A 16,626-nucleotide genomic window follows, 5' to 3' on the forward strand; every position below is an offset into this window, starting at 1 on the left:
GGGGAAAAAAAGCAAACCCCTTAAAAAAAAAAAAAAAAAAAAAAAAAAAATATATATATATATAAATAAAGATATTAAAAGAGAGAGAGAGGGGGATGGAAGGAATGAGAGAAAGAGAGAGAGAGGCAAAGAGAGGGAGGAAGTAGTGGGGAATGGCCGGGAGAGGCAGGAGGGTCTTACCTACCACATAGCCCTGCTTCCAGGAGCTGATCTCAGACTACCGGTGTCAGGAGTCTAGTTTAGCCCACTGTGAGGCCAACAGATGTGTGGATTAACTTACAAACCAATCATTTTAGAAACACTAGAATTCAAAATGCATTCTCACATCAAAAAGGCCATTTACACACATTTGAAGTGATGCTTGTTTGTGAATGATGAACTTGTTTGTGAATGATGAACTTCTTTTAACCAGATCCCCTGGGAATTTAGATTGTGAAGGAACCTGTTCCATAAACTTCTTTTCCATTATAAAAACTGTATTAGAAATGCAAGTTACTTATGTAAGCTTTTTTCCCTGCTGAAGCCCACCCACTTTACCCTCACACCTATGGTGCCCCCCACTGCCCACAGCTCCAGGGCTCAGTTTACAGAGAAAGACCTTGGCCTCCCCTAATCTCCTTCATCCTGAAGAAAGAAGATTCTGAACGCTCCAGCTAAATTCACCAGGAAAGGACATGGGAGAACCAGGGGACAACTCACATCGATTTCCACCTGCACGATGGCAGCCACCACAAAGGCCAAGGACGCCAGGAACATGCCAACTGTCATCTTCTTCAAGGAGCTGATGGGACAAGAGAAGAGTGACTCTCAACCAGTCTCACACTGATGAGCTAAGCTAAACCCCACCCCCACCATCCCCCAACAAAACTAAATTCTCTCCAAAAACATGGCTTGAAAGTGCCCCCCACTTCTTGGTCATGGATTCATGAGGATTCAAGGAGGATAAATGGAATATATCTTCTTGTTTGCATGTTTACTTTTTTTTTTTTTTTTTTTTGAGACAGAGTTTCTTTCTGTCACCCTGGCTGGAGTGCAGTGGTGCGATCTCAGCTCACTGCAACCTCTGCCTCCCAGGTTCAAGTGATTCTCATGCCTCAGCCTCCAGGGTAGCTGGGATTACAGGTGCGTGCCACCACACCAGGCTAATTTTTTGTATTTTTAGTAGAGACGGGGATTTGCCATGTTGGCCAGGCTGGTCTCAAACTCCTGACCTCAAGTGGTCTGCCTGCCTTGGCCTCCCAAAGTGCTGGAATTACAGGCGTGAGCCACTGTGCCTGGCCTGTATATTTACATTAATTTCTAGAAACTATAGTTCAGGTGATACTCCAGATTACAATGACCATTCCTATTATCTGCGTAGAGAAGAAAGCCTGATTAATTTTCAGGCTGTCACTCACAGCATTTTTATTGTAAAGAACATTTTCAGAAACATCAGCACACAAACATTTGTTTTCTTCGTTATTCAAAACCCTATCCTCTAGGTGAGGTTGCGGGAGGGGCTGCAGGCTGAGCACAGCCCATCTGCAAAGTCCTGGGACCAAGGGAGCCTCACCCAACCCAACCCACCCATCACCTACGTGAAATTTAAGCCACATTTTGCAATGAGAGGATACAGCACAGCGTCGAAGATCGGGACCATGATCACAATCAGGATGGCGTTCACGGTCTGCAGAGGAAGTGGAGGAGAAATGTTAAGCTTGTCTCAAAGATGACTCTGCTCCCTGAAAGCAACTTAAACGTTTCTTCTCCTACCTGCATCTGATCGGGCTGAATTTCGAGAGCTCCCTAAAAAGAGAGGAAAACAATCTCAGTGCAAAATGTCATGAAAGGGAAGAAGAAAGGGGACAAAGAAACTAAAACAAAGGAGTCAAACTTACGATTTTCCCGGACATGGTTGCTGCCTGCAGTGTCCACCTGGAGCCCTTAAAAATGAATAAATTTGCTGTATTATTTGGGAATGTGGGTTTTTAAAATTTTACAAGTCAATGGTGAGTCTTTTCCACATCAGGAATGAGGTCTGACATGTTATGGGATCTAAAGTAGTTTTAAACATCAAGTTAATCTCTCAGCTCTATTATACTACTAGGTCAAAAGAAACAGGTTGCATTTCTAGTGCACGAGTGTACAAATATGGAGTGCTCCAACCCCTCCTGAAGCTGCACAAAGCACTACCCTGAGATGAAGCTATCCCTAGGACATACAAAAATGCATTTCTGAGGCTCTTTGGAAAGCATGGCATTGTCTTCTAGGTGATAGCAGCTGTGTACATTGCGGATGGTCCATATTCACTGCCATCCAAGATCCAAAAATATTATTGTTAACAGCCATTTTGACAGTCTAGGCTGGCCCCAACTAGATCTCCATCAAGAGAGTGGTGAATTTAAACCTGGGCAGCCCCTTTACAGTCAACATATTTCACAGTGAAAGAGGACCCAGGACTGTACAGGTCAATATGATTATGTCCGTGGAAGACTAAACATGTAAATGCTTCCATATGAACCCATCAACTCCACTACAAAGACATCATAGAAAGTCAGGAAATTGGCCAGGCGCAGTGGCTCACACCTGCAATTCCAGCACTTTGGGAGGCCGAGATGTGTGGATCACCTGAGGTTAGGAGTTCGAGAGCAGCCTGGTCAACACAGCAAAACCCCATCTCTACTAAAAATTAGCCAGGTGTGGTGGCAGGTGCCTGTAATCTCAGCTGCTCAGGAGGCTGAGGCAGGAAAATCGCTTGAACTTGGGAAGTGGAGGTTGCAGTGAGCCAAGATCGTGCCATTGCACTGCAGCTTGGGCGACAGAGTGAGACACTGTCTCAAAAAAAAAAAAAAAAAGAAACAAAGAAAAAGAAATCTACCCCTGTTTGAGTTCTTCACACAGGCCAGTCACTGAGTACCTTATGGATGTTCTCACACTGGACCCTCACAGCCTTGCGGAGGGTGATTAGCACCCTTCGGGCAGGGTTAAGAGTTATTACAGCGACTCAAATCTCACAGCTACCAGGTGAGGCATGTGTTTCCAGAGCAAGCCTCATTCCCGTGACCAGTTCCTGTCCGCATGCAGCGCTGCCTCCCGGGTCCGTCTGACACATCTCAATCTCCTACTTACAGCTGACACTCACATTTCTCCCAAGCAATGGTTTATCCCCACCATCATCCTCCCTGCTCAAACCCTGTGTGTTCATACATTTGTTTTAAACTCCAGTTTCTAAGAGAAACAATATCTATTTTTTTTTGTTCTGTAAACCAGGATTGATCTTTAAAAAGAAACACTATCCAATTGCTTTGGTTACTGAGCTCCATGCGTTCAGCTGTCTAACACGATTGTGAAAAATTCCCGGGTATGTGTCTTAGGGCTGCGGTAGAAAGAGACAACAGGTCACCTGCTGGGTTCTAGGTCCCTGCTTGGAGAGGAGTCATTTTCCACCCCAGGATGGTACTTCTAGCCCAAGCATTCCATCTTAGAGTGGAAGAGGTCAAGTCCCTCTCCATTTATGTATGGACTCCACAAAAGGCAATGTATCTTGTTACCCTCTGTATTGGTAGGAAAACAAACTCTTTACTCTCAGTTTTGATTGGTAAGAGTCCTGGATGAAATCTTTCCCAAGGCTACTTGACCTCACCTAATTGTCTTCATTGTTTAGCAACAGAAATGTGGATAGAACCACTTAGAATTGCTTTTGTTTTTGTTTTTTACAATAAACTCAATGTGATCGAACAATTAAACAAGTGAAATATAAATGAGGAACTGGAGGAGAACTTTTTAGGTGTGAAATACGAAGTGAGCCTTGGTACCTGGCAGTGTGGGATGTACGCTTGCTCAGTGAAAAGGAGAGGAAGCAGAGTTTCACATTACCTGCTGGTCAAACAAGGCCCAGAACATTGGCAGTGGAATATACAGGAACATCACCCTCATAACCATCTTAATTTGGGAGATGAGCCGCTCCTGTAGTTGGAGTGGGGGAGGGACAAATTAGCCACACCCTGTGTCCTGTGCCACTCACGGCTTGCAGTTGCTGCTGAGTTTCAGTGGAGACACAGATATTTCCATCTAGAGACAAGCTGGGAGGTGATTAATCCAAAACATACTGCCGCAGTTTTCTTTAGAAAACCGAAAATGTCTAAACTTTTTAAAATATGAGTGAAAACATCTATTTAGGAGGTAAATTACGTGCATTTACTAAATGTAAATCCCACCACCACCGTCACCACTGCTTGACTCTCCTATATTCAAACTAAGGTTATATGATCCCAATTACATGTAACATATAATGCCAGATTATACCAAATGAAAAACTATGAAAAGGTAATATTATTTCCAGATCTATTTATCAAGTTACTTCAGTTAAAAAAATGCATGCATGCATAGTTTTATTTAATATGCTATAAAGGTTAGGAAGGTATAACTGATCATTTTGTCCATATAACCTTAATCTCAATTGAGATTTTGGGTGTTTACTTCCTGGGGGAATCAGGGTCATTGTAGCAATGACAGTTACTTACATCGTATTTCTCTTTAGCCCAGTCCAGCCAGTGCTCCCTCTTGGGAAATGCCTTACTCCGATGCCTAAATCTATTTTTGATGGCAAACTGAAGGAAGGAAGAAAAATCAAATTTCAAAACAGGACCAACGACTTTGTCAGGGAAGCACATTTCAATTAAACTACCTTTAGTAGAAAAATATGCTTGCAAGAAAAGCAAAATATACAATTGTATCTACTAGTATATGAGCACTTATTTCTATTAACAGTCTCTTTCCAACAAGCATTTGAGTTGGGGTGAACAGAGTTAAGCTGTGTCTACTTCACTCCCCAGATCCTCTAGAGAAGCACGCCCAATAGAAATAGAACACGTGTTTGCAATTTAAGTTTTCTAGTAGCCATCTTAAAAGGAAAAAGTGGAACAGGTGAAATTCATTCTACAAACATCTTATATAACATGATAAACCCCACAATGATTTTAATAGGTAATCAATATTTAAAAATTAAGAATTTTTACCTTCTTTCATATTTTCTTCAAAATCCAGAGAATATTTTATACTTATGTCATAATCTCAATTTATTTGTTTTTGAGACAAGGTCTTGCTCTGTCGTCTAGGCTGGAGTACAGTGGCACTGTCTTGGCTCACTGCAGCCTTGACCTCCCAGGCTCAAGTGATCCTCTCAGCTCAGCTTCCCAAGTAGCTGGGACCACGGGTATGTGCAACCATGCCTGGCTAATTTTTTTATTTTTTATTTTTAATAGAGACAGGGTTTTGCCATTTTGTCCAGGCTGGTCTTGAACTCCTGAGCTCATGCAATCCACTGGCCTCAGCCTCCCAAAGTGCTGGGGTGGCATGAGCCACCATGCCCGGCCAGCATATCTCAATTTGGATGCTAGATTTTTATTAGAAATATTTGATCCGTATTTAGGTTTTATAAAGTTTGTGTTTGAAAAACTAGATTTACACACTAAGTTGTTTCAAACATACTTAAAAGGTTTCCAATAACTGAACTGAGTATTAGTTTTTAAGAGTAAGAACACACTACAGAGAAATATATTTATTAAAAAATTAAGGCTATAGGGAAACATTTTAAGATATAATAACACAGGTCAGAAAAATACGATGACCCACCCATCATAAAATTAGGGGCCACTAAGATTCCTTGTTAGTGTTGTTTAGGAAAAAGGCCTTTGGGAAGAGCAATGTGCATTTGCAATGACACAGCAAGAAGCGATGCTGGTGGAGGCTGCAGGCATGAGTGTGATCGAAAGGCAGTAATTGGGCTAGGTGTGGTGGCTCACACCTGTAATCCCAGCACTTCGGGAGGCTGAGGTGGGCGGATCACTTGAGACCAGGAGTTCAAAACTATCCTAGCCAACATAGCAAAAACCGTCTCTACTAAAAATACAAAAATTAGCTGGGCGTGGTAGTGCATGCCTATAGTCCCAGCTATTCCGGAGGCTGAGGCTGAGGCAGGAGAATTGCTTAACCTGGGAGACGGAGGTTGCAGTGAGCCGAGATCATGCTACTATACTCCAGCCTGGGTGTCAGAGTGAGACTCTGTCTCAAAAACAAAAAGGAAAAGGAAAAAAAAAAAAAGAAGAAGAAGAAAAAAAGAAAAGCAGTAAGCTAAAGCTACAGGCTGACTTCAGGATACTTCGCAATATAGTTCTCATGACTCTAAATAGCTTGACGTTGTTCTTCTGGAGTTTAAACTAAGTTGTCAATGACTCGTTAAGGAAGGACTTGGACGGGTAATTGGTAAGGTCCCCTCTTTGCTTGGAAAAAGCTTTTTGGTGGGAACAGGTCTAATGTTAGAAGAAAAGAGTATAGCTGCCTTGAAGGGATTTTTTTTGACAGGGAGAGGGCACATTTATTTCAAAAAGTGAAATACAACACAATACAACAATCTAATAGTACAATACAAGTGAAATATAATACAATAATCCCAGCACTTTGGGAGGCTGAAGTGGGCGGGTCACCGGAGGTCAGGGGTTTGAGACTAGCCAGGCCAACATGGCAAACCCTGTCTCTACAGAAATAGAAAACTTAGCCAGGTGTGGTGGCATGTGCTGGTAGTCCCAGCTACTTGGTAGGCCGAGGCAGGAGAATCACTTGAACCAGGAGGCAGAGGTTGCAGTGAGTTCAGAATGCACCACTGCACTCCAGCCTGGGTGACAGAGCAAGACTCCATCTCAAAAAAAAAAAAAGAAAAGAAAAGAAATATAATACAATAATCTAATGCAATAAGGCCAGATAAGATAAAGTAAGTGGTCTAAAATTATCTTAAGGCTGCCTTTTCATCCAAAAGATTCACACATGTGGTTTTTTTTTTTAAATAAATGACACATTTACCTCCAGTTATACAACATATACAGTATGTTCACTAAAAAAACGGGGAGTGTATAAGAAAAAAATTATGTGATTCCATTATCTAAGGATTCCCACTCTCGACATTTATTTCCCACCCATAAATGTATGTGTATATGCATATACTATGGAGGTAGTTATGGAAGAAACCATATTCTGCACATTCCTGTCACCAGATATTCTTTAGAAAGAAGACAGCTCCCGGCTGCATGTCATGCCAGAGATGAGCTGTCAGTTCGGCACCATCTTCCTACTGGCAGCAATTTGGTGCGCTGACATTTTCGCTATTATAAGTATTACAATGATAATCTTTGTCTGTGTTCACTTTTTAAATTTTTTTTCTTACTCTAGTTCTGTTTTGTTTTGTTTTGAGACGGAGTCTCCCTCTGTCACCTAGGCTGGAGTGCAACAGCACAATCTCAGCTCACTGCAACCTCTGCCTCCCAGGTTCAAGCAATTCTCCTGCCTCAGCCTCCCGGGTAGCTGGGATTACAGGCACCCACCACCACGCCCAGCTAATTTTTGTATTTTTAGTAGAGACAGGGTTTCGCCATGTTGGCCAGGATGGTCTCGAACTCCTGATCTCAAGTGATCCGCCCGCCTCGGCCTCCCAAAGTGCTGGGACTACGGGCCTGAGCCACAGTGCCTAGCCTATTTTCTTACTCTTAATTCCTGAAAGCAGCATGACTGACTTGAAGCATCTGAACACCTGAGACTCTTGCTACACATTGCCAAATTGAGCCTCCTCGTTTTTGATTCATGCTCCCTGACAAACCTCAGGTGCTGTTCCGCCATTTTGACAGATGAAGAGTCACTTTGATTTGCTTTTCTTTGACAATTGATCTTATTTTAGAAGCTCAAGAGCCATTTCTATTCCTTCCTTATTAAGTTCTGTTTGTGTCTTTTTCCATTTAGAAGAAACTGCAATTTATTGAAATCGTTAAGAACACTAAAAATATATTTAAATGAAAGTCAAAGCTTAGATTTTAATTTAATTTAAATTAATTTAATTTATTATAATTTAAAGGAATTATTTTAAGTTATATTATATTTTAATTTAATTTAAAGAATTTAATTTAATTTAATAGAAGGTTCTGAGGTAGTTAAATGGCCTTGAGAAAGAGCAGCTGAGATACTTACATGGATGCACCTGGCCACTTTACCCATGATGTTGCCCTGTGGCTGGAACTTCTTGTACATCCCACTGCCAAGGATAAACACAACTAGATAGGGCAGAAGAAGATATGTCAGCAAAGCATGTGCCAGAGCAACCTGTGGCCTAGAGAGATGCACCTTTATTTGAATTATAACTTCTTTTTGGGATAATGGGATTACTTATGGAATGGATTTACTCACCAACCTCATAGTTTAGAAAGTCCTTTTAACCCTCACAATCCACAAAAACCTATGAGTAATGTGATATTTGTGTTCTAATATGCAAACCTTTAAGCCTAATATCATCTACTTCCCATAACTTAAGGTAGCTCACGTACACTCACACAGGTATTTAAGCACAAGTTCTATCTCTATTTAAAGGGAGACAAAAGGAATCAGTGCTTTCATAGAACACATTAATGTATTATTCTAAGACAATAAGTGGGGCCAGGTGCGGTGGCTCAAGCCTGCAATCCCAGCACGTTGATAGGCCGAGGTGGGTGGATCACTTGAGGTCAGGAGTTTGAGACCAGCCTGACCAACATGGTGAAACCCCTTCTCTACTAAAAGTACAAAAATTAGCTGGGTGTGGTGATGGGCACCTGTAACCCCAGCTACTCAGGAGGCTAAGGCAGGAGAATTGCTTGAACCCAGGAGGTGGAGGTTGCAGTGAGCTGAGATCGTGTCACTGCACTCCAGTCTGGGTGACAGAGTGAAACTCCATATCAAAATAATAAAAATAAAAATAAATAGAGCTGTAATTTTCTGAAAGCAATAGGGAGAAAACATTCTCTTTTTAATATTCAGGAAAAAAGAATCTTAATCATACATTGCAGAAATTTTTTCTGTGGCCACTGTACAAAAGCAGTTACAATTAATTGCATCTGCAGCTACAGTTTTATAAAAGTTGGAAGCACCTTTTCAATGAGGTCATTCTTTCATGGACCTTTTTGGCAAGTCACATTGTGAAAATAACTTGGAAAAAACCGTTCTGGGGCTGAGTGTGGCCGCTCACGTCTGTAATCCCAGCATTTTGGGAGGCCAAGGCAGGAGGATCACTTGAGACCAGTAGTTCTAGAGCAGCCTGGGCAACATAGTGAGATCCTATCTCTATCATCTTATTCAAATTTTTAAAAAAATTTAAAGCATTGTTGCAAGAGTCTCTGAAAACATAGTCCATACACTAGGATTTCTGATTATCCAATACCACACTTCAATAATTTAAAAACACTGATAGATAACTTGAATTCTACTTATTTTTCTCAATTAAGAGGGCCTGAGATTTTTGACAGGTGCTAGCTCCAAGTATGTGCCTATACTATAGATGTTCTTTATAGTTGATGAAAGAGATGTTTACTTATATTCTTGCCCAATGTCAACCTTTCTCAATGCAGACATGGATGGTAAAGATGTCCAAGAGATTGAGTCTATGTTTTCTTTTACAAACTAATATTGAATGTTTAAGCTTCTGATTAACTGAAACCTAATTCAAGCATAGGAATTTCTAGAGGTGGTGCTGACACATCGGATTTGGCCTATTCTCAATTCCTCCAGAAGAAAAAGCATAATCTTTGATAGAGGAATGACTTGTACAGATGAAATAAGAATGTACCTAATGTGCTTAGTATGGTGTCTGGTGCAAAGCAAGATTTTTTGAAATGCTATCTGTCTCCTGCCAAGAATTAAAGGGGAGGAGGTATCAATGAGCCTGCTAGGGGACAGTGGCAGTATGGGAAGAACCATGGAAGAAAAGAGACATTAAAAAGAGAACACTGAGCTCTCACCTAAATGAAAGGGGACAGTTAAATTGCTACAATGTGAGCAAAAGAGATTTAAAATGGTCCTATTCCATGCACTACTAACATCTGAAAACAAAAATCGGAGAGAGAGACATGATTGTCAGCTGAGCAAAGCTGATGACAACCTCATTTGAGTGGGAAAGGGGCTCTAAAGAGTTGAGGTGGCGGCTGGGCTATTGTCTTCTTGCACCGTTCTTGGCCACCTTTCACATCCAACCACCCCATGTAGACAATGCTACATTTCCCAAAAGCCAATGCCAAGAACTAATGTGCTGATGAATGCCTCAAATAGACATATATGTTCTGTCCACTGGGAAAGAATTCTAGTAGAAACATTTGGGGGTGATATTAGTTTGGTGCAAAAGTTATTGCACTTTTTGCCATTACTTTTAATGGCAGGAGCTGCAATTACTTTTGCACCAACCTAATCAATTAAGGAAATGTAGTCGTTCATTGGCGTGTTTCAAAGGCAACTGAACCAGGTGGCCATTTCTTCAAGCAAGTTATAGATAAGTACACGTTGACAAGAACAAAAGCTTTGAGCCTTGGGTTCAGCTAATCCAGCAGATTCTATCACCTTCATCCTTTTTTTTTTTTTTGAGACAGGGTCTCGCTCTATCATCCAGGTTGAAGTGTTGTGGTACAATCATGGCTCACTGCAGCCTCGACCTCCCGGGTTCAAGCAATCTTCCCACTTAAGCTTCCAGAGTAGCTGGGACTACAGGTGTAAGCCACAGCATCCAGCTAATTAAAAAACAAAACAAAACAAAACATCCAGACGTGGTGGCTCATGCCTGTAATCCAAGCACTTTGGGAGGCTGAGGTGGGTGGATCACCTGAGGTCAGGCGTTCGAGACCAGCCTGGCCAACATGGCGAAACCCTGTCTCTACTAAAAATACACAAATTAGCTGGGCATGGTGGCAGGTGCCTGGAATCCCAGCTACCTGGGAGGCTGAGGCATGAGAATCTCTTGAACCCAGGAGGCGCAGGTTGCAGTCAGCTGGAATCGCACCATTGCACTCCAGCCTGGGTGACAAGAGCAAGACTCTGTCTTAAAAAAAAAAAAAATTTTTTTTTGTTTGTTTTTGTTTTAGAGGTAGGGTCTCTCTCTGTTGCCTAGGCTGGTCTTGAATTCCAGGCTGGTCTTGAACTCAAGGTATCCCCCTGCCTCGGCCTCCCAAAGTTCTATTCCTCCCTTATTAGGTTCTGTTTGTGCCTTTTTCCATGACACCACACTGAGCGACCATGCTGGGTCTCTCTCACCTTCATCTTAATCTGCCTAAATAGTATCACACCTTTCAATGACCAACTCAGTTGGTTCCTTTTCCTGTAATCCTTTTTTTGATCCTATTCCCTCAGAACTGATGTGCCAATCCTACTTTCTTTGAATACTTAGAGCATGTTTAACATCTGATGCCAATTCTTCTCACTACTTTTTGTTGCCACTTGTTACATGCACTTTAAAACATTAGTCACAATCATTCATGTAGAGCCTGACCTGGTCCTAGGCTTCTATTAATTCAACCTATTTCCACTTACTCAGGGATACAGCCATGAGAGCAGCAGGAACCCCGAAGGCCAGTGGGTAACAAGCTTGTTTACTGTGAATTCCACATTGTTGAACTGGGGAGAAATGACAAGATTAAAATTATGATGGCATTGGTAACGAGCATATCGTTCCCATTTGTAAAGATCCCCCACTGATAATTACATATTGCTTTCACATACTGTTCTAGACACATCCATTTGCCTTACTGACATCGTTGCTAGCTAAGCAAAGCAGCAGTGTAGCAGGAGGAGCAGGAGATAGAAACCAGTTCTCATCTCAGCCCCTAAATAGATGAGTGATCCTGGGTTGGTGAAAATCAGTGGCCCCCTCTTGGTTCTGTAGATTTTCTTTGTGGGGGAGATAAAGATGATCTGGATACACTAACTTGATCATATGGGACTCAGTAAATCAAAAGTACACTGGAAAATCAATATTCCTGAATTCATGCCAATCAGGTAGCAATTCAATGACCTAGGGCCGAGGTTGGTCCACTTTTCTGTGAAGGGCCCAACGGTAAATATTTTAGGCTTTGTGAACCATTGGTCTCTGTCAACTACTCAGCCCCACCTTTGCAGGGGAAATCAACTGTAGACAATACATCAATGAATGGTCTTGCCCAGATTTCTGGAGCCCATGGGCCACAGCTTGGCAACCTCTGACCAACAGCTATTTTAGCTTTGAAACCCCAGGATATGTGTGTGTGTGTGTGTGTGTGTGTGTGTATGAAATAAATAAAAATTATAAAAAAACTAAGCCTTTGTAAGAAGTCGTAGAGATTCCTGGAAATCCTTTCCATGGAATGCTGGAGCCTCCAGGAATGATCTGATGCTATCAGGGTTTTGATTTGGTTCAGCTATCTCACACTTCGGGAGAGAAAGAAGTTAACTAGCAGAAGTGACAGTCATACGAATGTTTCCTGTTCATGGCAAAAAATAATTTTCCCCCTATAAAGAATAGAAACTTGTTAGTCAAATCTTTATTTGAACTGATTCGTTATCAACTAATTAACAAGTTACATAAAATTTTTGTCATATGTTCACTTTATATTTGTATGAGAGTCATGAATTTCCTTTTAAATAATTATCCTTTAACAGATTCTACAATTTAAACATGCACCCTCTAGTAGAACCTAGAGGTGGGAGAGGTGAGCAAACAGGACACAGGAATAAAAGCTATTACATTTTTGTGTAAAACAAGTTGGAAAAAACAAAAAATAAAACAAGTTGGAATGGGGTTTAATTGTCTGTCATCCTCAAACCACTATTCTGTGCAGGAATACATAAATCCCCCTGAAATCTTTATTTCATAATCTAATCTGATTCAAATGTGGACAGGATGGTCTTGTCAGTTTGTCATCAGTAACACCACATATTCCCTTCCACATGGGAAATTCACAAACTCTCAATGGAGCATTAATAAGAACAAACGTCTGATAGCTACCGACACTGTCCCATTCTCTTCATCTGAGCAGTTCTTTTGGAAATACTTGAGATGATGGGAAAGCAAAAAAAAAAAAAAACTTTTCCTTGGCCTGGCAAAGATTACAGGCTCATGCCTGTAATCCCAGCACTTTGGGAGGCCGAGGTAGGCAGATCACGAGGTCAGGAGATCGAGACTATCCTGGCTAACTTGGTAAAACCCCATCTCTACTAAAAATACAAACAAATTAGCCAGGTGTGGTGGTGGGCACCTGTAGTCCCAGCTACTTGGGAGGCTGAGGCAGGAAAATTGCTTGAACCCGGGAGGCGGAGGTTGCAGTGAGCCAAGATCGTGCCACTGCACTCCAGCTTGGGCGACAGAGCAAGACTCCTTCTAAAAACAAAACAAAACAAACAAAAAACCGAAATAATTTTGCCCAGTAAACTCCTCCTAAGTCATGGAAATATCACTGGGGAGCGAAGCTTGAAGGCTTAAATGGGAGCTACGGCCACCAGCCCAGCTTCCAAGGCACCTCTCTTGCCTCTTACCTCTTACCATGAGCACGACTTTGCATGAATAACAGTTTAGGGAGATGGATGCCCATGCTAAGGATGGCTTAGACTCTCCAGTGGTCACTGGGATAAGGGATTTAAATAAGATTAAAAGGAGGTGAAACTCACAGGGAAGGAAGCGCTTACTCCAGATCCCAATGGCATCCCAGCATGTAGCTGACAGCTAGAGGACAGAGGAGAAGGGAAGAACAGAACAAAACGAAGAAGATACGGACTTAGCTTTACTAAAAACAGACAAACAGAAGTTCCTTTCAGGTACCTCTTACCTCTGAGCATGGGAGTGATGATCGTGGAAAGCAAACTTCCAGCATTAATGGCCAAGTAAAACATGGAAAAAAATCTGTTTCTTCGTTTCTCCTGCAATGAAAAGGAGAAAGTAAGATGACTTTGGCTATCAATCAACTGAGCAGAGGGAGCTGATGATCTCACTTTACTACTAACTTAGTTTCGGTTGGTATCTTACTTTCTAATGTACTTAAAAAGAATCCGACGGAGAACAGACTTTGTGCCAGTGGCCTCTGACTCCTGGATGTGTGCAGTTCATGCACGTGGTCTCTGGGGATGCCCCTGCTCTTACCTGGCCCTCTTCAAACTGATCTCCGCCAAATGCAGAAACGCAGGGTTTGATTCCTCCAGTCCCAAGAGCTATCAGGGCCAGGCCGATCATGGACAGCGCCCTGGGAAAGACAGGGTGTTAGGGCCAACACGGCAGATCCTCACAAGCAGAGCCCTCTCTTTTCCCCAGGTTCCCTCAGCAGGCCCGGCACAGTGACACACATAGAGAGGAAGACAATCTCGTGAGAAGCCAGCTCACAGGAATGCAACGTGATAGCCAAATGCAAACTTGAACTCATGGGCCTTCAAGCTCCTGCCCCCATCTAATAATTTACCATCCAGAAAACATAATACAGTAGCTCGCGAGCTGAGGAAAGCCTTAGGTTTGGGGTTCTTTTGTAGCTTTATTGTTTCCAGTAAAAGAGTGGATAAATGAAAAGTTATTGAACAAATATAAGCATTGTATCTGGTACAGTCATAACAGACTCATAATAGTCATTAAGTAACATTGGAAAACATGATTTCATTGCAAAGCAGAGTATCAGGTTAGGTAGTACGATCTCAGTTTGTTTACAAGGTACAGAAAACTGGAGGAAATAGACTAAAAGACTTATTGTCATGTCTAGATGGTGGGATTAAGGGTTATTTAATTTACTCTTGTATTTTCTAGGTTATTGCTAAGTATTTTAACTCCTGAATTGAAAAAAAAAATTATAGCATTTATTGACCCTCACTTTGTAGTTTTATTAAACTTACAGGTAGGTACTACAAATTTCTGGTTTTATAGGCATGTATCCCATATCTTGTTGGTTACTAATGTTGCTTTTAAACACTTAAAAAATTTTATGAAACAGATAAAGTCAAGGAAAATATTGCACAGATAAAGAATTCTTTAAAAATCATGCTTCCTGAACCAATCTCCCTGAATTGGCTGGCCAAATCACCCCTTTAATCTTGTCTGCCTCTTAATACAACTTGCATTTAATGTTGTCAATCTAAGCATTTTAAAAGACAACAAAAACACGGCCAACTGAATATTATATACAATTTACTCTTGTGAGAATTTTAGGTGTGCTCCAATACGAACTCCATGAAATGAAAAATGAAAAGCTAAGATTTCTTGAGCACAGATCGCTTGTCAGGCAGTGTTCTAGGTGCTTTACTTGGATTAACCCACAACAGTCCTACATGAAGTAGGCACTATTACAAACAAGGAAACTGAGGCACAGAGGTTAAGAAAGTTGCTCGAGCTCACACAACTAGGAAGAGGCACAGCCCGAAACTGGCTCCAAAGTCCATGTGCTTAGTTGATATTACAGATTAGAAAACTGAGGCGCAGAGAAGAGCACCTTCCCAAGGCCACAGAGCTGCTCTGTGGGAGGGCTCACAGCCACTCCCTCCACCGACACAGTTCCCTCTGGACAACAAGAGTGTTGCATCAAGAGATTCAGTCTGGACAGCAGTCTGATCAACTGATAAGCCAGCAGTGCGGGGATTGCCGATACTAATTTGAGTTTCTATTCTAGTTTCCCAGCTCATTAGTTTACTCATAGATCAAGGAACTGAAGCACAAAAACAGGAAACAAAATAAATCTCTATAACTAGTCTACTAGGCCAGACTGCAGTGAAGCAAGATTAATCCAGCACGTGAGCATTTGTCAATGACACCTGCCACCCAGGGCCCAGCACAAAGGGCTGGAACAAATATTTATGAAATGGGATTATTGAAAAATAGGCAGAAGTGTGGTACGAGACAGAAAACCAAAGGTCCTGGAGTCCTCAGGACACCTGGCAGTGTGAAGGATCAAGGTCTGTGGGACTTTACATCCCTCCAGGGTAGGTCAAGACCAACATGAATCCCCTGCCCACTGACTGTACCTCCTGTGGGATATGGCGGCCCATGACAGTGAGCCTCAGAGGGAGCGCTGCCTCCAGACAACCATTAGGGTGGTGACATCCTGAAGACCCAGCTCAATCCATTTGGCAGCCTTCACCGTGCTGCCAAAGAGGGAGGAAAAACCTCCTTATGCTCACAGTGAAGTTCAAGGAAAAAGATGAAGACTTAAGGCATCAAATGAGCACGCGGTGGGAGGGTGATGGGGGCAGCAGAGAGCATCAACTCACACGTGCACAGGAAGGCTGTCAGGAGTGCCATCGTGGTTGTGGTCTGTGAGGTCATTAATAGAGCTTACTGAGATGACTGCTTGTCCAATTGTGTAGACGATGGAGAGCGACACAATGGTCCTGTGTTCCCAAAGGTTAAGAGAATCCAAGTTAATTGCACAATAGCCATCCACTTCTGACTCCAGCACAAAATACCTCCTCCTTGAAAGCTTTCAAGAGCCCAATCCTGAATACACGTATTTCTCGAACTAGAGTAACACTGTTAACTCTCAGGAAGGCACATGAGCAAAAAGAATAGAACAAAGTTTTGGGCTAGGCATGGTGGCTCATGCCTGTAATCCCAGCACTTGGGAGGCCAAAGCAGGAGGACCGCTTGAGCTCAGGAGTTCAACACCAGCCTGGGCAACATAGCAAGACCCCATCTCAACAAAAAGATAAAAAATTAGCCAAGTGTGGTGGTGCATGCCTGTGGTCCCAGCTGCTCGGGAGGCTGAGGTGGGAGGATCACTTGAGTCCACGAGGTCGAGGCTACAGTGAGCCATGACTGTGCCACTGCACTCCAGCCTGGGTGACAGAGCAAGACTCCGACTCAAAAAAAAA

General features: G+C 42.2%; 1 protein-coding gene across 1 annotated transcript in view; it reads right to left on the bottom strand.

Annotated features, from left to right (window-relative positions):
* SLC15A1 (solute carrier family 15 member 1) overlaps nucleotides 1-16,626 on the bottom strand; it is a 70,638-nt gene that overhangs the window by 21,469 nt on the left and 32,543 nt on the right. Inside the window, exons 5-15 of the mRNA XM_025364447.1 lie at nucleotides 16,027-16,146; nucleotides 13,925-14,024; nucleotides 13,614-13,704; nucleotides 11,347-11,430; nucleotides 7,993-8,075; nucleotides 4,503-4,589; nucleotides 3,856-3,945; nucleotides 1,878-1,922; nucleotides 1,753-1,785; nucleotides 1,578-1,666; nucleotides 700-781 (exon numbers count right to left, since the gene is read on the bottom strand). Of these exons, the coding sequence (XP_025220232.1) occupies nucleotides 700-781; nucleotides 1,578-1,666; nucleotides 1,753-1,785; nucleotides 1,878-1,922; nucleotides 3,856-3,945; nucleotides 4,503-4,589; nucleotides 7,993-8,075; nucleotides 11,347-11,430; nucleotides 13,614-13,704; nucleotides 13,925-14,024; nucleotides 16,027-16,146 (904 nt within the window). The remainder of the gene's footprint in view (nucleotides 1-699; nucleotides 782-1,577; nucleotides 1,667-1,752; nucleotides 1,786-1,877; nucleotides 1,923-3,855; nucleotides 3,946-4,502; nucleotides 4,590-7,992; nucleotides 8,076-11,346; nucleotides 11,431-13,613; nucleotides 13,705-13,924; nucleotides 14,025-16,026; nucleotides 16,147-16,626) is intronic.

This window comes from Theropithecus gelada, chromosome 17 (assembly GCF_003255815.1).
Source record: "Theropithecus gelada isolate Dixy chromosome 17, Tgel_1.0, whole genome shotgun sequence".
Classification (NCBI taxonomy): Eukaryota; Metazoa; Chordata; class Mammalia; order Primates; family Cercopithecidae; genus Theropithecus; species Theropithecus gelada.